The sequence below is a fragment of the Trichechus manatus genome, unplaced genomic scaffold (genome assembly GCF_000243295.1).
Source record: "Trichechus manatus latirostris isolate Lorelei unplaced genomic scaffold, TriManLat1.0 scaffold00156, whole genome shotgun sequence".
Taxonomy (NCBI): Eukaryota; Metazoa; Chordata; class Mammalia; order Sirenia; family Trichechidae; genus Trichechus; species Trichechus manatus.
Genome location: NW_004444092.1, coordinates 4,843,281 through 4,866,154, shown reverse-complemented (window position 1 = coordinate 4,866,154; position 22,874 = coordinate 4,843,281). Strand labels below are relative to the sequence as shown.

Below are 22,874 nucleotides of genomic sequence, written 5' to 3'. Positions count from 1 at the left end.
TATTTTACTCAAACACTCATTGTTTTTGTCTCACCCATAAGACTATCCTTGGCTTATTTTCTCAAAATTCGGGTTGTTTATTGCTGTCCCAAGGAGTCCCTGGGTAGTACAAACAGTTAAGTGCTTGGCTACTAACTGGAAGGCTAGCAGTTTGAACCCACCCAGAGGCACCTTAGAAGAAAGGCCTGGCTGTCTTCCCAAAGGCAGTATTGTTGTTGTTAGGTGCTGTTGAGTTGATTTCAATTCATAGTGACCCCGTGTGACAGAGTAGAACTGTACCACAGGGTTTTCTAGGGGCTCTGGTGGTGCAGTGGTTAAGAGCTACAGTGAACTACCGCTGTTGACAAAAAGGTCAGAGGTTTGAATCCACCAGCCACTCCTCACAAACCCTCTGGGGCAGATCTACTCTGTCCTATAGGATTGCTATAAGTCGGAATTGACTTGATTGCAATGGGTTTGGTTTTTTTTTCTTTCTGTTTAATCTTTACAGGAGCAGATCACCAGGTCTTTCTCCCTCAGAGCCACTGGCTGGGTTTCAACCAACAGCCTTTCTGTTTACAGCCAAGCACTTACCTGTTGTGCCCCCAGAGTTCATGAAAACCCTATGAAGCACTGTTCTACTCTGCAACACGTGGTATCCTCATGAGCTGTAATCGATTCGACGAGGAAGAAAACAACACAACAAAAACCAAAACACAATTTTGCTTCCCCAGACAATTCCCAAGTGCATTTTCAGAAAGAAAGTGATAATTACAGTCTTTCTTCCCCCTGTGGCACTATAGATTTCCTTCTCCGACTGACTTGTGTTCTGAGTTTTCAGCCTGAGAGTGTAATCTTTGTTTTATAACCAGAAGTATCTGAAATTGGAAATTGAAAGGTAAAATTTCCTTGGGCCTGTACTACTTTACTTTTTTCTATCAGCACTTCTTCTCTAATATGTTTCTCACTTAGGATATCCTGGCTCTTATTATCCCCCCTGAACATTTTAAACACCGTTTAGCAAACGATATCAGATTTATAAACAGAAATGCAAGTGTTTTCTTTGTAATCTCCGTAAATAATAACTTGTAGAAGATATTCTAGACAATTTTAGAATGAGAATCAAGGGCCCAGACTTGGAGGTAAAATGGTTAAATCAAACAATAGCCTGAGGCTCCCATCTCTATTTTCCTTTCAGCCAAGAAAACACACAAATGGGGGAAATGGCCAAAGTATCAGAATTGGAGGCTAAGAATCAAGCATAGGCCAGTTTTCTGAAGAAGTTTCTACTAATTAGAAAGCTAATGGGAACAGTGTAAGAGTGGGCCCCTCTCAGAAATGAGACAAAACATCACCCTGGCGTCAGAAGAGGTATTAGCCACCCCCCAAGGAGAGCCACTGATGGCTGAATACTGCTCAGGAGACCCAGTTAGGGAGCCTGCTGAAAGCAGATCCCTTGGGCATGCTTTGCCTTTGTTTACTGTGGCCTTAGAAGTTCTCCGGCCCTCAGGAATACTCATCAATTAAGAGGGACACACCGGCCAAAGTACCTGGGTGGTAAAAGCAGGAAGTGAATTTACTTCCTGCAAGCAAAGTGAGTTAACCTGGGGGGCAGGAGGAAAAGACTGGATAAGAACCCTGAGAAAGGCCAGCTTGGACTTAATAACTCGTTATGACGTTTCTATTGTATGCCTGACACTTTATCCCTACTCTTATTTAATCTTCACAACTATCTTATGAGGGTGATACTGTTATTCCTATTAGGGGTTTAAAACGCTGAGCCTTAGGCAAGTTTCTTAATGGTGAAAACAGGTTTTGAGCACATATCCATCTCAATGCAGAATGCTTGCTTTTTCCGCTAGGTGGTGCTACCTCTCCTTTGCTACTTAGAATTCTTCCGGTAAAGCAAATTAGTCTTGGGACTGTCCTGGGACTCTCCCATAGCCTTATTCTGTGAACCTTGTTTCCTTGTGGACTCAGCATGTCAATCAGGTTACCTGCCACTCTTGCAGCTCCTACAACTTTCCTGTTCATAGCCCCTGCTTAAGAGAAAAACTTAAGTTGTTACATTCTGCAATGCTTGATCTTTTTCCCCACCACAGCCCATTAGATCAGGGGTGGTATCCGGCTCAAGGGCTGGCTGGCCAATTGGGCTTTAACATGCCTTTCTATGAAAAAAGAACTCTAGTGGTTTAGAGCAATCGGTTCTGGAGTAAGCATGGAGTTCAAATCTTGACTCCCCCTCTCACTACTGACATGCGTCGGGGCAAGATTGAACTTGTTTGGATCGCAGCTATCAACTGTTGAATGGGAATATTGATAGCAATCAAAGTTGGTTCTAGGAACCTCAAGGAAAGATTTATGGATCCTTTTCACCCATACATGGAACTGTATGGACATCTTTGTGTTGTCTGTAGAAGCATTTCCCAAGTCTATTATATGAAACATTGATTCTGGGACTGTTAACAAAAAACCAAAACCAAACCTGTTATCGTTGAGTTGATTCTTACTCATGGTGACACTACGTGTTTCAAGTAGAACCGCTCCATGGGGTTTCCTAGGCTGCAGTATTTACAGAAGCAGAGCACAAGATCTTTCTTCCGAGGTGCTGCTGGGTGGGTTTGAACAGCTAACTTTTCTGTTAGTAGTGGATCGCAAACCATTTGCACCACCCAGGGATGTTTTGGGGCTTCTAATGGGTTTTATAGGTCTTACAAAAAAAGAATTCCATGGTCAAACAAGTTCTGGGAAACCCATGTTAAATTAGACAGGTTTTCTTAATACAGGACTTTTAATAATTTTTCATATAATGTCGTCCAGTCGATTCCGACTCAAAAGGACAGAGTAGAGCTGCCTCACAGTGTTTCCGAGGAGTGGCTGGTGGATTTGAACTGCCGACCTTTATGGTTAGTAGCCTATCTCTTAACCACTGTGTCACCAGGGCTCCAATGTAACTTGTAAATAAACAAGACTACAAAGAACCTACAAATTCGTTTAACCACAGAGCCTTTGTTTTTGAAGCATCTTACTGTACTAATATGCCACAATACTGACTGGGAAATGCTGGTTTAAAAGAATGGAACTGGGGCTTATAGCAAAAGGGGAACTGACATTTGGTGACAGTAAAACTGCACACAGCCCTATGTATATCAATCTGCCCCCCAGTTATCATCTGAGGGCAAATTCTATCTTACAAAGTAGGCAGAAAAATGCACTCCCAAAAGATATCTACTTCCTAATCTCTGAAAACTATGAATATGTTACCTTACATAGCCAAAGGGCCTTTGCAGATGTGATTAAATTAGGGACCTTGAGATTGGGAGATTGTTCTGAATGATCTGGGTCAGCCCAATCTAATTACATGAGTCCTTACAGAAAACATGTCCCTCAAAGAGTTAGAGAAAGAGTCTTACATACTCAGCTTCAGGTTGCACCGTTCTCTCTCCCCTTAACTTCTTTCTTACTCTATATGCATTGAAAATACAACTCCCAGGATGGAACGTGCCAAAGAAGTAGAGAAGATACTGTATTCTCATATGATTAGTTACTACCTGGTTTACAGGGCTCGCAATTATGAAGACAGTGAAAAGAATCCCAGCCTGGAGACTATGAAAAATACACTGGCGCAGCAAAGAGTAAACATTACCTGACAACTCAGGATGAAATAATTCTGAAACTATCTTTCTGCAAATAACAAACAAAAATTTTGGAAGCCTTCTTCTTGACTTTATCCAAAGTTTTTAGGGGACATGGCCTCTACAAAGCCAAAGCAGATAATGGGTTGAGATAAAGGCAGAGATGCAAAGGTAGCTGGGATAATTCCCTCTTCTGTTTCCCTCAACTACTGTTCAAAAGTTTAGGTAATCATACCTGCAGCTTCACCAGCTTTTGATGTAGACACTGTCTCACACATACAGCCTGGATATAACAACTGTAATCCTTCACGTGCCTTGGTAGCAAGAAGTCCTTCTCTAAGATTCCTCTTCCCGACGTGAATCCCCAGCAGTGACTTACCTTTGTTCAGGTAACTGATCTTTCAGTAAACCACTGGATGTAACAAGAACACAGATGTTCTTTCTGGATTAAAAGACCCCTCTCTCACTGTGGAGTCCCTGGGTGGTGCAAATGGTTAACGTGCTTGACTGCTTATGAAAGGCTAGAGGTTCAAGTTCACCCAGTCTCAAACCTACTTCACAAAAAAATTGTTTTTTTTTTTTCTTTCACAATTTTCCTGGATGCTGGCAGCTCCAGAAATGGACTTCCTCTCCATTGCTTTTGCTATAGCTGCTGCTACTGGAAAGGGGAGGCCCATTGTTGCCTGACTAATTCCTTCCCATGCAACTGGTTTCTGCTATCCTAATGCTAGCCCCTCTTCTATCTCATTCTGCCTTGGGAATGGAAGTACCACCCTCCTTCATACCACTCCATCTCCCTATCTCACCCCAGACCTGTCTCCATGATGAAGCCATTCACCTCCACCCCTGGGTGTGATCCAGGCCTCCCCTTGCTCTGAGTCCAGAACAAACTGAATTTTGGCATCTGATAGAGGAAGAAGTCCTTCTTAACTTTCTTCCAATTCATAGCCATTAAAAAAAAAAAAAAGTCTCCAGGCTTAACTTCTTTTTCAGTTGAATGAGAATAGCAGTATTCATTTCCTTCAATGAAAACACCATCCCAAACATGAGATATGGTCTGACTCTAGGAGCTCAGCAAGATTAGGGCAAGACAGTGTGATAATGGTACATTTTCCAGAGTCTGAGTCATTCAGCTTATCTATGGTTACCTTGTTAAATTTTAATCAGTGTTTTTTGGAATTTAAAAGACATATAATAAAATAAATACAAGGCAACTGAGCTCAGTGCATGAATCTTGGTTATTCTCCAACACCAGCTCTAGAAAGATATCTTTTCTTTAAAGTTGAGTAAATTAAAAATAAATACAAGATTAAATAAGCATGTGCTCTGTAAAAAAAGTCCGCAGCCCAAGGGATGGGAAGCAATATTCTGAGGAGTTGGCAGATAAGCTTTGATATGAAAAAGATTCGCTCCAGGAGACAGAAGGAAATGGTTTGTGTTATTTGCTTCCTGTTTTCAATATTGTTAAAAAAAATATGGGTAGCGGTTAAAGAAGAAGAAATATGAGAACAGGCCACATGAAAAAAACTTTGGTTTAATAAGTATTTATAGATTTGAGCTGTTTTTCTACTCCTTCACTGGCCTTTCTTCAGTTTCCTTTGCTGAATCTATTTCTCCTTTCCTTTAAACGTTGGTGTGCCCCAGGGCTCAGTGGAAGATGCCTCTTTCTCATCTAAACGCAAACCTAGGTGATCCCCTCTAGTCTCATGGCTTCAAATATCACCAAATGGTGTTAATTTTCAGATTAATATCTCTGGCCTGACCACCTCCCTTGAACCCCAGATTTATCATATCCAACTATATATAACTCATATGCAAAATCCTGCTGCCTTTGAGTCAGTTCTGACTCTTGGCGACCCCATGTGTATCAGAGTACAACTGTGCTTCACAGGGGTTTTAATGGCTGATTTTTTGGAAGTAGATCACCAGGCCTTTCTTCCAAGTTGCCTCTGGAGGGACTGGAACCTCCAGCATTTCTGTTAGCAGTCGAGCCTGTTAACCATTTGCACTACCAATTCATCTCCACTGAATGTTTAATAAACATCTCAAACTTACCATGTCTAGACTGACACTGTATTTGCCGCTCCATGCTCTATGTTCTCCATCTTACCCTGCTCAATAAATGACAGTTCTATTTTTTCCAGTTGCTCAAGCTTAAACCTAGGAGGCATCTTTGATTCCTCACGTTCCTTCACACTTCACACCCCATAACAACAAGACCTGTTGGTGCCATCAAAACATATCTCTAGTCTGACCACTTCAAACCACCTACACTATCACCACTTTAATCCAAGCCACATAATTTCACCCTGGACTCCAGTAGGAAGCCCTGGTGGTGTAGTGGTTAAGAGCTATGTCTGCTAACAAAAAGGTCAGAAGTTTGACTCCACCAGGTGCTCCTTGGAAACTCTATAGGGCAGTTCTACTCTGTCCTATACGGTCACTATGATTGGAATCAAGTCGACGGCAATGGGTTTGGTTTTCTTTTTTTGGACTCCAGCAATCGATGTCCAACTGTCTCTCTACTTTTGTGCTTTCCTTTGCCACAGTCCACCCTCCACACAGCCAGCCAGAGTAAACTTTGAAAAAGATAAATTAGATTATTTCACTCCCCAATGCTTCCTCTCACGTTTAGAATATGGTCTAAAGTTTTTCCCACAATCTTTAGATATTTCTTTATTTCTTTATCATCTCCCCCTGTGGCTTACCAATATTATTTCCTATCACTCCCTCTGTGATCCACCCTCTGTCTGTCAGTTTGTCCTACTGTGATGGCTTATGTTTTACTACGATGCTGGAAGTTCTGCCACCAGTATTTCAAATATCAGCAGGGCCATCTATGTTGGACAGGTTTCGGTGGACCTTCTAGACTAAGACAGACTAGAAAGAAAAACCTTTCTTAAAAATGGTTACAATGGCAAACGTTTTGTTATATATAATTTACCACAATAAAAAAAGAAAAAAGAAAGAAAACATGCACCTCTTACTCATCATTCCCTAACTCCCCTATTCCCCAGCCCTAGTCTACTTTCTGTCTTTATAGATTTACCTATTCTTGACTTTTGGCTATTAACAACAATGCTGCTATGAACATTTATGTACAAGTTTTTTTTTTTTTCTTTATGGACGTATGTTTTCATTTCTCTTGGGCATTTACCTAGGAGTGGAATTGCTGGATCATATGGTAACTCTATGTTTAATCATTTGCAGAACTGCTAGACTGGTGTCCAAAGCAGTTGTACCATTTTACACTCGAATCAGCAGTGTATGAGAGTTCCTATTTCTCCACATATTTGCTAATATTTGTTGTCTTTTTGATTATAGCCCTCCAAATAGATGAGAGGTGATGTTTCACTGTGGTTTTGATTTACATTTACCTGATGGCTAATGTGTTGAGCACCATTTGTATATCTTCTTTGTCTGTCCAGGTCCTTTGTCTATTTTTAAATTGGATTATTTGTCTCTTTATCATTGAGTTACGTCTTTATATATTCTTGACATAAGTCCCTTATGAACTATATGATTGAGCATATAATTATGAGAGTCATATATTCATTGCTAAAACCAAAAGATAGTTACGGCTGCTCAGAAAGGTATATGCATTGGGAAGAGCAGGGAGCAAAAGATGATACTCAAGGTTGTTGTTGGTAGGTGCTGTTGAGTCGGTTCCAACTCATAGTGACCCCATGTACAACAGAACGAAACACTGCCTGATCCTGTGCTATCCTCATGATTGTTGTTATGCTTGAGCCCATTGTTGCAGCCACTGTGTCAATCCATGTCAGTGAGGGTCTTCCTGTTTTTCACTGACTCTCTACTTTATCAAGCATGATGTCCTTCTCCAGGCACTGATTCCTCCTGATAACATCTCCAAAGTATGTGAGACGAAGTCTTGCTATCCTTGCTTCTAAGGCATATTCTGGCTGTACTTCCTCCAAGAAAGATTTGTTCGTCCTTTTGGCAGTTCGTGGTATATTCAATACTCTTCGCCAACACCATAATTCAAAGGTGTCACTTCTTCTTCCGTCTTCCTCATTCATTGCCAGCTTTTGCATGCGTATGAGGTGATTGAAAACACCATGGCTTGAGTCAGGCGCATCTTAGTCCTTAAAGTGACATCTTTTCTTTTTAACACTTGAAAGATGTCTTTTGCAGCAGATTTGCCCAATGCAATGCGTCGTTTGATTTCTTGACCGCTGCTACCATGGGTGTTAATTGTGAATCGAAGTAAAAAAAAGGTAAGACACCCCAATTTAGCGAGTGAGAATAAGAAGAGGAATCATAGAGAAAACCATGAAGGATTGCCCACAGAAGAGAGAAGATACTATTAGGAAAGCTGAAAAAATAGAATTTCAAGAAGTAAACAACAGTATTGGATATAGCAGAGAAGTGTAGTAAGATAGAGATTGAAAAATGTAGAGAGGAAAGGTGAATTGGAGACCACTGGTTACAATTGTCAGAGCAATCCTATTGGTGTCATGGGGACAGAAGGCAGGTTGTGATGGACTAAAGGGTGCATGGGTAGTGAGGAAGAGCTTGCAGAAAGCGGAGATCACACTTTCAAGAAATTTGACCGAAAAGAGATCAAAAGAAATTCGAGAGAAGCTGAAAGGGAGAAGTATGCTTACAAGGTAAGAGCAAAGAGTCATTAGAAAGGGAGATGTTGGCTATATGATTAAGAGAAGTTATTTGTGGAGCAACATTCAACTGCAGTGTATACGATTAACTGTAAAGATAGAGGTATTGGTCTTGAATTGGCGGAGAGACTCCTCTCCCTCTAAATGAAAAAGAGAAGGTAGAGGTAGGTACTGAATCTTTTACAGTGAAACCAGTGAGAGCTGAAATTCGACAAGATTACCTTGTTTGTCTGGGTCTCGCAAGTTTTCTGCCTTTGACAGGGTGCGGTCTTACCACTTTTCTATCACTCACTATTAGTGGAAAATATTTTAGTCTTCCTTTTCTGACAGGTTTCCGTCTTACACAGGTTCCGGCTTTTGCAGGTTTTACTGTACTTCAACCCTCAGAAACTTAATTCAGTTGTGGTGGAAATAATTAGGGTTCACCAATATCTAGTTCTCTTCCCCTCCAGGCTCATGGAAGACTACACTTTCCAGTCCCCTTGTAGTTTGGCAGGATCATGGGACTTTTCTAATAAAATGTGAACAGAATAAAGAAGAGTCACTCCCTGGCTTAGGCAGTGTCTTAGTCATCTAGTGCTGCTACAACACAAATACCACAAGTGGATGGCATTAACAGAGAGAAATTTATTTCTTCGCAGTAAAGTAGGCTAAAAGTCCAAATTCAGGGTGTCAGCTCCAGGGGAAGGCTTTCTCTCTCTGTTGGCCTTCTCATCAATGTTCCCCCGTACTAGGAGCTTCTCCACGCAGGGACCCCGGGTCCAAAGGACACACTCTGCTCCTGACACTGCTTTCTTGGTGGTATGAGGTCCCCCTGTCTCTCTGCTCACTTCTTTCTTATATATCAAGAAATTGCCTCAGGATACCATCCAATCTTGTAGACTGAGTCCTGCCTTATTAATACAACTGCCACCCATCCTCCCTCATTAACATCATAGAGGCAGGATTTACAACATATAGGAAAATCACACAATACTGGGAATCATGGCCCAGCCAAACTGATACACATATTTTTTGGGGGACATGATTCAATCCACGACAGGCAGTGAACAGCCCATCTATGAAGTTTTAAGTCTATTCCTCCCTGCGGTGTCATGATAGTGGAGGAAACCTCAGGCAGAGATGGTGAAGTCACAAGACCAAAGCAACTTAGATTCCTGATCAAATACTGGACATTTGTTCTGAACTGTCACCTGTAATTACAGTGGGCTTTGTAAGAGTGAGAAATAAACTTTCATTGTGTTAAACCTCTGGGAATTGAGCATTATTACAATAGCATAATTTAGTTTATCTTGATTAAATCCTAGCCTAAGGAAAATTTAGACTATACTGACAAATAGAATCAAGGAAAAGTTGAGCAACCTAACTAAGGAAAAGATAGAGATGCAACTGGGGAACTAGAACCAGTAACTCAAAGTGAGCTCAACAAGGTGGAGATGTATAAACTTTCAACAGAGAGGACACTTCACGAAGAACTGCTGGGACATTTGGTAATGGTAATACAATCTGCCACAGAAAGTTAAGGAATTGTGAGTCCAAAAGTGTCGGATGAGTCTTCTACAAAGACATACCAGGATGATGTCAGGACAGAGATAAAAAGAAAAGACTGAGTCAGATACCTATGTCTTTAGTGAAAATGGGAGAGTGACTGGAGTTTGTGAGATTATAAATATGAAGGCATAAAAGGTACATGGTTGGGTAATATAAACCTTAAATGAGGAAGGGCTTTTACCCAAGGATGGAGGAGTAACCATTGTGATCTAGAAGAAGGTAGCGCTCAAGTCCATACTCTGGAGAATAAATATTAGAGGAATAAGGCTTTAGCGAAAATGGTATTTCATTTAAGATTTCATTTTAGACAAGACTGTAGAAGATATAAGAAAATATATTTGCCATAGCTTGTAGATTGAAAGGGCAAAATTGAAACCGGAACAAAGCAGTCGACTGAAAATATGCTTCGGTGATGTTAATAACAAGCTTGACACTGCACAAAACTGCATCCGTAATGAAGAAGCTGACTCTGGGAACAATCCCGGAATGCACAGAAAATGAGAAAGCCCTGAATATGATAAAAGAGAAGATCTAACCTTTAAAATAGTAGATGTTTCTAAAGAATGCTTACTGTTAATAATAAGTGGGGGCAAGGTATGGAAAACTTCTAATGAGTGCTCAAATAGTAGCAGACATTATTGATATTTTCATTAAGAAATATTGAACACACATGCTGTCTTTTACCTGCACCAAAGCCTTTACACACCCTAGCATGGTTTTGAATCGAGGCAGGTGCATGCATAATCACACACACACACACACAAGATCTCATTTGTGCTTTTACAACACAGTCTTTGGTCCCAATACCTTTATTAAATAGTCCATTATTTCTCCACTGATTTGTGCTGCCTCATCTGTCCTTACAGGTGCTTCCTGCAAGTGGGCCTGTTTCTAGGCTCTGAATTACCTTTCATTGGTCTAGTTATCTCTTCATACATCAATACCACACTGTTTTAATTATCGTTTGCTTGGATATCTGGTAGGGTAATTACTTCCTCTTCACTATCTCTTCTGTCCTTCTAATTCTTTTCCCTTCTTTCTTCCAAAATTGACTTGCTATTTTTGCTCTTTACTCTTTGCAAATCCTATGGAAAAAAAAAAAAAAAGCCAGAGTTGCATTGAATTTGTAGGTTAATTCAGGGAGCATTGCCATCTTTACAATATTGAGTCTTTCTATGAATGAACATAGTAAAATTCTCCATTTATTTAGGTTCCTTACCTTCAATAACATTTTTATTATTTTCTCCATAAATATCTTATTTATATCCTGAAAATACAAAGAAAAACACAAAAAACTCAAAGAAAAATGAGCAGAGTTCATGAACAGGCAATTGATACAAGTGGAAATCCTGTGACTCTAAACATATGAGAAGACAAGCAACTTTACTGGGAACCTGGAGAATGCAAATTAAATAAAAATACCATCATACTATCTAATTGGCAAACATTGAAAAGTTTGAGAGTATCAAGCGTTGGTAATGATGTTAAACCCCTAAATTCTACCGATGGAAAAATAAGTTGATAGATCCATGTTGTTGTTGTGTGCCATTGAGTCAATTCTAATTCATAGCAACCCTACACAACAGAGTAGAACTGCCTCATAGGGTTTCCAAGTCGCAGCTGGTAGATTTGAACTGCCAACGTTTCGGTTAGCAGCCTGAGCTCTTACCTACTTTGCCACCAGGACTCTGATATACCTATGCATGAGTGTAATTTAATATAGTTGAGAATGTTCATATACTAATACCCAGTAATTCTATTTCTGTCTCAAGAAACTCCTGCAGAAATTAAAAGATATTTGTTATTTTGAAAAAACTAAAACAACTCTCTTAATAGAGAGATAGATCAACTATGGTTTATTATACAAGGTAACGAGATTCAGCAGTTAAAAAACAAAACGAACAAAACTCTCCTTTCAAAAACATAACAAGACTGGTAAAACCGAGTTACAAAAGTGAGATAGCATTAATGTGATTTTTAAGAACATAAAATATTGTAAACATATGAGTAGTAAAAGAAGAAGAATTTAGAAGGAAATGACAAACATCAACTTTAGTAGTTTTCTCTGTAGAGAAAGAAAGAGAGGGAAGAAGAGAGAAGAAATGAACTGGATTTTAATGTAAAATTTTATCTTAGAAAAAGAAAATATTGAAAAATAGTATCTATAACATATGACTGGTGGTATATTTTGTTGTTGAAGCCCTGGTGGCATAGTGGTTAAGAGCTACGGCTGCTAACCAAAAGTTTGGCAGTTCAAATCTGTCAGGTGCTCCTTAGAAACCCTATGGGGTAGTTCTACCCTGTCCTATAGGGTTGCTAGGAGTCAGAATCAACTTGATGGCAATTTTTTTTTTTTTTTTTTAAATATTCTGTTGTACATAGGTCGCTATGAGTTGAAACCAACTCGACAGCACCTAACAATAACAACAAGTGGTATATTGATGTCTGCTATAATATTCCTAGAATTTTCTGTATGTTTGAATTATTTAATTTAAAAAAATCTCAGATTTGGTGTGAATGCAATCATAGACCTTTAGATGAAACAGCACAACAGAGTTCTAACCTAACTCCATTTTACATAGAAACATAAAATATTTTTGATATTTTAAAATAATATGGACATTTCCAGGAATGCAAGTACGATGTAAATAAATGCAAGATTGAACTTCAATTTGTTCAGAGCTTTACCAAGATTTTTTTCTGATTTTGGAATACTATTCATTATGGCATTGATGCTTGTGGTATCTGAACCACAATACAAAACACCTGAATAGTTTGAATATGCAGCTGTTCCAATCATGGTGATTCTTCATACAGGTGCAAACAAATCACTATTTCATCATATTATCTAGGGTAGTTATTCCTAAGCACTATCATATTGAATTTCATACTACATTATTGTAATTTATTTATATTACCTATAATAACCATATTTATGTAATTATAATTCTTAGAAATTACTTTCATTTTGCCTATACAAGTTATAGGCAAATACAAGGTATTATATTTACTTTAAAAAGATTATGTGTGAAGGTAGATTGTGTTATCTATGAATTTCAATGCAGAATAGGAAACAGTGGCTAAAAGGGTTGAGAAGCACTAGTCCGGGCTCTTCCTCCATCTCACTACCAACTTTCCCAATCACAGGCTTTTTAAGAAATGAAGTCCATCAGGACAGGGAGTGAGGAGAAAGGCTAGTTTAGGGATATGAAGTGGGGGACGTGGATTCCCCAAGTCTGGAAAGATGGAAGACAGAGTTTCTGCAGCGATGGAGACCTGCTGCCTGTTTCCACTCCCCTGCAGCTTTTGGAGGTGACAGAATTGGGTGGAATGGGAGGCTTAGGAGAGGCTGGCCTTGAAAGGCATCTTGAAGCCCACAGGAGTAGCGAGGGCCAGCAGGTGGAACCACAAAGATATCTGATAGTGGATGATCAGCCAATGCTAACAAATGGAGGCTCGGAGGCAGTTTAATATTATTTCAAATATATATATATATAAGGAAATGTGAGCTCTTAGAACTAAGATTCATGAAATAACTTCTATCTATTGAGGATAATGAAAAGAAAGTAGCACACAATATGGCAGAAGATGAAAAACTTAAAATTGCCAGCACTGTGCTAAAATCTCTCTGTAATCCTGGGTTCAAGAAATTTCTCAACAACTATCTTTTCCTTGGACCTGTCCAGGCTGGCCACCATATTTTTGTGACTGGTTCTCCCCCTTTGTATACAATTCTTATCCTACCTCTCCTCTTCATCCCATTCTCAGTTCATACAAACCCCTGTCTTCTTTGCCCACAGATGAAATCTGAAAATCACTTGTTCTTTATCATGCAGAGCAAATTTAAATTTTTATCTGTTTCATTTGCTACCATTCCAGACTACTTCTAGAGACTGCCTTCGATAAATTAAAAGGCTCAAGAAAGGGCTTTCCTTATTAAAAGTTACTTTACCCCAGAAATAATTTATATTCTGTTTCCCTGGAATAAAAATTGCTGCAAAATTTTACAGATGTGTAAAGAAAACATTTAGAGAAACAGACCATGTTTCTGAATGGATAAACTCCATACTGTAAGAGTATCAATTCTTCTCTCAAATTGATGTCTACTCCAAAATGAATTTCAGATGAATCAGATGTTACACATTTTAAAAATCTATATAAAACTAGGTAACAACTAATTGGGATAGTTATGAAACCTCTGAAGGAGTTGTTAGTTGCCTTCGAGTTGATTTGGACTCATGGTGACCCAAGGCTGTGACCTTTTGGAAGCAGATCACCAGGCCTGTCATGTGAAGCACCTCTGGGTGGGTTCAAACAGCCAACACTTCAGCTAGTAGTCCAGCATTTATGCCATCCAGGGACACCTAGCCTATTAGGGATACTGTCAAAGAAGAAAATCTTGTGCTCTGTTAGAAGTGAAGGAAAGAGTTTTATTGAGGAATAATACAGCTCAAGCTGGGTAGTGCTAAGTAAAAATACAAAGGACTCACTGGTCTATATACATAGAGAACAAAGGAAAGGTAGGGGTTAATGATTGGTTATAGGTAAGTTCTTCAAAATGTAAACGTCAGACCCTTGGCTAGGAGGGAGTATGTTATCACCTAGGTGAGTGGTACCAGCTGGTTCAGTCATACGTGATTGTAGTTGTGAACAGTTTTCCTGGGAACAAATTACTTACATCTCGACACATTCTTCCCACAAACAAATGGTTTACTTCCTGACCTTCTGCTTCCTGGAAATGCATGTTGGCCCTGTCATTCTTACATCTGACATGAGTGTCTCCAATTTGAAACTCTTCCATTTACAAAACTATGCGGCATATCTAGTTGTACCAAGGATCAATTGTAAAATGTCCACACACATTAAAAAAATAAAGGATGTGGTTTGTTCCATGTTGGCCTGTAAAATTTTCATCCTGACCCTTTAATTCCTTTCCTTACTGGAAATTCTCCAGCGTCTGAAGCTATGCTGCATCTGGCTTCTGGGAAGAAGTTTATTCATTCCATTTCATTCCAGAGCAAAGAAGGCTGACAAGAAAGAAGATCTGACCCAGAACTTCTCCAGGGTAGAATACTGATGAACACAGATTGCTTCGTGAAAAACGATCTTTGGTTATAATTCTGCTTTCTGCAAGTTAGAAGTACAGACAGTCTTGGCGTTTACAGAGCAATGTGCTCTTAGAAACCTCACTGGGGGGTTGATTTTGTATAGCGTACTGAGCATGCTTGCAGTATTGTCTTTCTCAAATATGTTCCATATGATCAGGGGAAGCTCTTAGTAAGGTCATAAAGGCACCAAGACAAGGAAAACAGATTTTTTAAATTAACAAATGCAAAGTGATTTCTCATCTACTTTCAAGTATTTGTATAACAAAAGAGAGCGAAGTACAGAAAAATTTCCTCCAGAAAAATAATAATGAGATAGAATAACTCAGTGGTAAGAGCATTGAAGCCAGATTGTCTGCTTTGAAACCTCAGTTGCACTGGTTACTAGCTTGGTGTACTTTTAGCAAGTTATTAATCTCTCTAAGTACCAATTTCTTTATCTGTAAAGTTGAGATACAAATTACACTTGCTGCAAATGTTGCTAGAAGATTCAATGAGGCAATACATGACAAGTATTTATCTCACAATGTTGCACATGGTGAATACTTAATATTAGCTACTGAAATAATAAAGTTTCTTCCAGATTTATGCTTGAGGTAGCTATAAAAATTTCCAGTAGAATTGATTTATAGAGTTGGTCCCCCACAGGTCATTTGGTTCATCCTATTAATTTAGACAGAAAAGGAAAATTTCAGCTTCTCTCATTAACCCTGGTACTACTTAACATTCCCTATCAAAAAAACAAAATTTGCTCCCATTTCCTATCCTGTTAAATAAATGGGTGGAACTAAATAATCTTTATAGTGTTAAAAAGCAAAGATGTCACTCTGAGGACTAGGTGTGCCTGAACCAGGCCATATTTTCAATTGCTTCATGTGCATATGAAAGCTGAAAATTGAATAAGGAAGACCGAAGAAGAACTGATGCCTTTGAATTATGGTGTTGGTGAAGAATATTGACTATACCATGGACTGCCAGATGAACTAACAAATCTGCTTGGAAGATGTACAGCCAGAGTGCTCCTTGGAAGTGAGGATGAGGAGACTTCATCTCACATACTTTGGACACGTTATCAGGAGGGACCAGTCGCTGGAGGAGGACAGCACGCTTGGTAAGGTAAAGGGTCAGCAAAAAAGAGGAAGACCCTCGATAAGATGGATTGACATAGTGGCTGCCACAACGGGCTCAAACATAGCAAGGACGATTGTGAGAATGGCACAGGACCAGGTAGTGGTTCATTCTGTTGAACTAGGGCGGCTATGAGCTGGAACCGACTTGATGGCACCTAACAGCAACAACAATAAATAACCTTTAAGATGCTCTCCAAGCACTAACAATTTGTGGTTCTAACATCCTTTTTCAACTGTAATCAAACGTGTTGCAATATCTAAATCAATTTCCTTTTTTGAGTTTCTATTATACTGGCTTCTACACCTTTCAATGCAAAATACAACCTTCAGGCTAGTTTGGTAGTCAAGGTATTTCCCTCCCCCTTTGTCTATTCGGATCCCTGGTAGCAGAGTAGTTAAGAGCGTGGCTACTAACCAAAAGGCTGGCAGTTTGAATCCATCAGCTGCTCCTTGGAAACCCTGAGGCAGTTCTACTGTGTCCTATAGGGTCACTATGAGTCAGAATCAACTTGATGGCAATGAGTTTGGTTTTTCTTTTTTTTCGTCTGTTTATTTATCAAAGAAGCCTCATAGACATACACCACAGCCCCGATAGAGTTTAACATTGTAATTTCAGCCAGAGGACTGGGCAATTTACATACCATTAATGTTTACTTGGAGTCCCTGGGTGGTGCAAATGGTTAACTACTACTGAAAAGTTGGAGATTTGAGTCCACCTAGAGGTACCTTGGAAGAAAAGCCTGGTGACCTACTTCAGAAAAATCAACCGTTGAATATTCTATGTAGCATAGGTCAACTCTGACACACAAAGGGTCACCACGAGTCAGAGTTGACTTGGCAGCAATTGATTAATGTTTACTTGTACCAAATGTTTAGTTTGAGAGAGAAGAAAATCATTTTGTGAAACATTCAAAACAATCAATGATTCTTAAAGCCACTTGATGAGCTTTAAAGGTTGAGATATGGCCTTTATTTTTAATGATATTTAATATTTTATTGATGACAGCTATTTAGTTATAGGAATCACTTTGTACTTAACTACAAATCCATCTGGGAGTAAAAACAAACTGAGCAATGCCCCAACGATCTGGCAGAAATCCTTTGTTCTTTTCTCCTGGGTCCATTAGCTGGTTGTCCAGGAGATGGCACTGTTGTTTCAAAAGAATGGCTTCCAGGAGGCCCAGAAATGGAGCTTGGAAAAAATGGATAATGTATGGAAACCAGAGGTTAGAAGAGGAGAGAAAACCCATGTTTTATGAACCTTGGGAATAACGGCTAGATATGTTTAACTAATCATCTTTCCCAATTTCCCTTTACAGGGGCGAATGTGAACATGAAGACCAACAACCAGGATGAGGAGACGCCCTTGCACACAGCCGCTCACTTCGGCCTCCCGGAGCTGGTGGCCTTCTACGTGCAGCACGGGGCCATAGTGGACAGTGTCAACGCCCACATGGAGACCCCCCTGGCTATCGCGACCTACTGGGCCCTCCGCTTTAAAGAGCAGGAGTACAGCAGGGAGCACCACCTCATCTGCCGCATGTTGCTTGACTACAACGCCGAGGTTAACGCCCGGGATGACGACTTTAAATCTCCCCTCCACAAGGCAGCCTGGAACTGTGACCACGTGCTCATGCACATGATGCTGGAAGCTGGCGCGGAAGCGAATCTCGTGGATATCAACGGCTGCGCTGCCATCCAGTACGTGTTGAAGGTCACCTCCGTGCGCCCTGCCGCCCAGCCCGAGATCTGCTACCAGCTACTACTGAATCATGGGGCTGCTCGAATATACCCTCCACAGTTCCATAAGGTGAGCTGTGTCCAAGGGCACCAAGTAGAAAACCGGTTAGTCATCAGGGCAATAGACTTTGGCCCGAAATCTCCACGTAACTCAAGCACGGTTGAGGCTTGAGTCCTTGGAATAATTGCCTCTGATACTCTACCTGACTTTCCATTTACACGCATAATTCTATGCTGTCATCATCCACGTTTGGTTAAAAACTGAGGAGGAGAGCAAGAAATGCGAGCAAGAGTGGCAAATACTTTTTCATGTCTTATGTAAACAGCAATCAGTGGTTGCCTGGGGGACTGAGTTAAGAAAGATGAGAAGGCCACTGTAAGTCTGCAGGAGAGGTGAATGTTGTCAAACGGGCCAAGCACTTGCCATCTCAAGTAGAATGTGACCTGAAGATGACCCAGCCTGCTTTGGAATTAGTCTATAGACATAAAAGGAGGACTCGATCTTCCAGTTTAATGAAAGCCAACATTTATTGTTGTTGTTGTTGGGTGCCACCAAGTTGATTCGGACTCATATCTACTCCATGTGGCAGAGTAGAACTGCCCAATAGGGGTTTTTTTGGCTATAATCTTTACCAGAGCAGATCACCAGTACTGTGGAAGAAAAGGCCTGGTGATCTGTTTCCGTTAAGATTACAGCCAAGAAAACCCCATGGGAGCAGGTCTACTCTGTCACACATGGAGTCGCCATGAGTTGGAATTGAATGGATGGCAACTAACAACAACAACGGGAGGGAAGGCCGTGTCTACGGGCACAGGTGCAGGGATGGTGGTAGATGTGTTGGTAGCAGTTTCTGATTGCTTCTATTTTCTCAGTGGAATTAGAAGCAAAGTTTTCAGGTGAAAATGAGAATGGAGGAGGAGATTTAAAAGCTGAGAGCAAAGTGGAAGGTGTGAGATGTATATTTTGAGGAGTTAAAGGACTTGGGAAATGTAATAAGATTGCTGGGTGGCCCATGCTCACAAGAGGTTAATGCTCATGCGTTTGACTCAGACTGAGGTCTGTCTGAATCCAAAGCCTAAGCTCTTAGACTTCGTAGTTTCAGCTGTAATTTCTGCTAACGTGTTCCTTATGAAAGAAATTAAACCTAGATGAACATAAGGCAAGAAAAGACCGAAGAGGTCATTTTGTTTAATTCTTGAGTCTCCAGGCAGAAATAGTACTCTTGTCCTATTTGTGAATCTGCATGAAGGCAGATTCTGTACCACTCTTTTCTTTGGGTATCCCTTCGATTTTGGAACGTCTAACACTTTTTAAAATATAAATGTATATGTAAGCTAATGCCCTAATTCCTTATTCATGATCTAGAATAGCTCATGTGAATCATAATAAATCTTAACATCTTTGTATCAGTTTGCACCTAAGGGCTTCTCTTTCCTTGGAATTACATTTTATATTTCTTCCAAATTGTTAGCTATTGTTTTTGTCTCTGGATCTTGGTCAAGGTATATCCGAAAGACCAAGAATCATAAAGATGTTTAACCCTTATATTTCCCTATAATTTTTAATGAAAGACTGCTTCATAAATGGCCTGAAAAAATATTTGGTGAAATTTACTGTTGAACGTTCTGTTTGACTTCATTTGTGGATTCTTATCTTCCTTGCAATTTCCTCACTGATGCAAGCCAGTAGACTTTTGAATTTTTTAATACTTTTTCATGTTCAGGTTGGACTCTAGGAATATTTTCACATCAGAACTGTTATACATGTTGCAACCTTAGATATAAGGTCACATGGGTATACCACATGAAAAATTCAGCAACTTTTATGAAATGTACAGTGATCCATAGCTTATATCTATGAATATGTACTGCTTTGATTGCATCTGGAGTCCGTTAGTGGTGCCCCCAGGGTTTTTGGATGCTAATCGAAAGGCTGGAGGTTTGAGCCCACCCAGAGGCACCTCAGAAGAAAGGCTTGGCAATCTACTTCTGAAAAATCAGCCATTGAAAACCCTATAGTTCTACTCTGACACATGTGGGGTCACCATGGGTTGGAATCAACTTGATGGCAACTGGTTTGGTTTTAGGTTGCATCCATTTTCTGCATCATACATTGGCATCCTGGATTTGGCTAAAAAAAAAAAAAAGTTAATAACCAGTAAGGAGAGTATACAACCCAGTATTTTAAATTGCATATGAATTTGTTCCTATTTTTAATTTTTATCTCTGCTTTGTAACCCATAGCTCATTCATTCTAAACTTAGCTATGCTATTCATGTCAGGAATAAAGAAGCATGGACTTTGGGGTCAGACAAACTTGAGTCCTGTGACTTACCTAAGAGTGTGACTCTAAATGAATTACTTAAATTCCAGTTTCCTTCCCTGCCTTCATTCTTTGGCAATAATATTCAGTCTCAGTACTTGACCAGAAGAAAGTTAATCTTACTTGTAGCACATCACAAATATAGTCAGAACCCAGAGAATGGAGCAAAACACTACTTTATTCTTTCTCTTGGGTCACTTTCGATCCTTTGAGAATTTCTTCCCCAATCTTGCCCCCTCTCTATCCTGCATCTATAAATATCTCTCCCTTGATATACCTCCTCTTTTTTTTCTACCCACATCTCACCAAGGTCTGGCCATTCTTCAGAGTAGATCTCCTAGAAGATAAACATCTCTTTGAATACAGTTCACTTCTCAAAGCATAAAGTTGACAAAGGTATGAAGATGCCACTTTATCCATGAATAATATGTCTTCTCAAAGGGTTGTTGTGAGGATTGAATGAGACAATGTTTGAGACATTTAGCACGGTACCTGGTGTATGGTAAACATTTAAACAAATGACGGCTGTAACTATCATTATTATTAAATGTCTTTTGAGCAGTAGAATCAGTGCTCCTAGGCCAGGTTAACTGTAGGGGTCTTCCCAACCAGGAGAGATCATGAGTCACTTCCTTGAGACTAAATGTTGAGTTTTATTCTGAAACTCACTGCTGGCTAGCTGTGGATGAAATAGGTCTCGGTGAAAATAACTCAGAGGCCCTCTCTTCATTCCCCTTTAGGAGCCAGATTAGGGAGAATGGGCTGTTAAATAGTTTCAGTTCTCCAAAAGAATGTCTTGGGAATGTGGGGAGGTCCCCAGTGTCCTTTTCACAGAGGTACTGAGAAGTAACAGACATTCTGAGCAGAGGCTTAGTGGCCTGGGATATGAGTCCTGGCTTGGCCACTTATTTGCTCAATTTCTCAGATCTCAATATCCTCATCTGAAAAATGGGGGTAATAATATCTCCTTTTCAGGATTGTCTGAGGATCCAGTGAGCAAAACATGTAAATCTTTGAGCCCAGTAGTGTTGCTCAGCAAAATTCTTTCCTATCCTCCCAAAATGTACTTAGTTCATATTAGGAGTCTCTCCTACTAGGCCTTTTTCAGGGTCTCTACTAGCCTGTAAAATTGGCATACCATTATGTGTTTCAAGAAACACTTTAGTCCACTATTAGCGTTTTCTTCTTATTTAGTTCTGTTGTGCTTCTCTGAGTTCCTCTAGTTTAGTTGTACAGTAAAGAGATTTAGGGTAGAGTTAGTTACTTACAGGTAGCTGGCATTGTAAATATTTTTGTTGCTCCCCAACAGACTGTGTAAGAGAACTGGCCTCCTTCCAAAGGAAAACTAAAGAAAAATATTCAATTTACTATGCAGATGCTTCAAAGTGATTTAGAACAACTACTCCACAGCCCGACTTTCCAAAAAGAAAGTCATCTTTATGACAAGTAAATGACTGACTCATTTATCCAGAAGATAAAGTGATTTGTTCTCTGGTGGATGGGGAATTCAGTTTCCTTATTTACAAGGACCAAGGTCAGAGCTGAACACGCTGTCTTCCAAATATAAAGCAAATTTGTAGAGGGTATATTTTAAGGAAGAAAAGAAAAAGGAAAGAATTATGGGTTCTTGCGATTACATTCAAGGGTAAAAAAGGACATTTGATTTTTTTTTTCTCCCAGCATAATTCAGAAGGAAGTGACACCCCAGGGAGCCAAGACTGGGTTTTCTTGTAGGGCAAGAAAGACATTTTTCTAGGGGAGGGAAAGGTAACGTGAGGTTTGGGGGCAGTAAGGATGATTTCTGCAGTTGAACAGTGCTGTATATGAACCAAGGGTACAAGCAGTTCCCTTTGATCATTAAGTACCTTTCTGCACATCCACATATCAGTATATCAGAGCAGAGGTATCTTTAGAATGCCTCTAAAGATTCTAAAGATAGCTTAGGGGTGGCACTTGAATTGGAAGGGTGGGAAGGAAACTTATCTTGAATCTTTTTTTGAATACCAGTCATACCAGTTGATGTGGAGTCGACTCTCACTCATGGCAACTCCATGTGTGTTAGAGTAGAACTATACTCCATAGGGTTTTCAATGGCTGATTTTTTGGAAGTAGGTCTCCAAGCCTTTCTTCTGAGGCAACTCTGGGTGCACTTGAACCTCCAATCTTTTGGTTAGCTGTTGAGTGAGTTAACCATTTGCACCACCCAGGGACTTCATTTTTGAATATTAATTTGTGCTTTTAGAAGAGGGTCGGATGAAGAGGGGAGTCTAAAGATCTTTCCATTACCATCACTCTATGATGAGCCTCTTTGTACAACTCTTCTTCCATAAGGCGAGAATAGAGACTCCAGAGATTCACAGAAGGTGAAGCTCATTGGATATCTTTTTTCTCAGGCAGGCAAAGAGGAAGCAGAAGCTTCTCCCTTTGAGGTCTACACCAGTCCTTTCTCATTTGATAGTTGAGGTTCTTGGTAGTCAGCACAGAGCAATGATTTAGAGTTGGCTGTCTCTTAAGAGTCTTTTCATGTTGTTGCATGGTGAAATAATTGCTGAGGCCTGAAGAAAGTGCGTTCAGCTGTCTTAGTTCTAGAAGAAGCCAAAGTGCCAGTGTGAAGGGCTGGGGGGCTGTCTTAGACTGGGTTCTCTAGAGAAGCAAAACCAATGAAGCATATATGTATATATGCACACGCGCACACACACACACACACACACATATATATGCACATAAACATATATATATATATATATATAGAGAGAGAGAGAGAGAGAGAGACT

General features: G+C 39.9%; 1 protein-coding gene across 1 annotated transcript in view; it reads left to right on the top strand.

Moving 5' to 3' along the window:
- ASB4 (ankyrin repeat and SOCS box containing 4) overlaps positions 1–22,874 on the top strand; it is a 68,977-nt gene that overhangs the window by 34,819 nt on the left and 11,284 nt on the right. Inside the window, exon 3 of the mRNA XM_004386136.1 lies at positions 17,357–17,847. Within this exon, the coding sequence (XP_004386193.1) occupies positions 17,357–17,847 (491 nt within the window). The remainder of the gene's footprint in view (positions 1–17,356; positions 17,848–22,874) is intronic.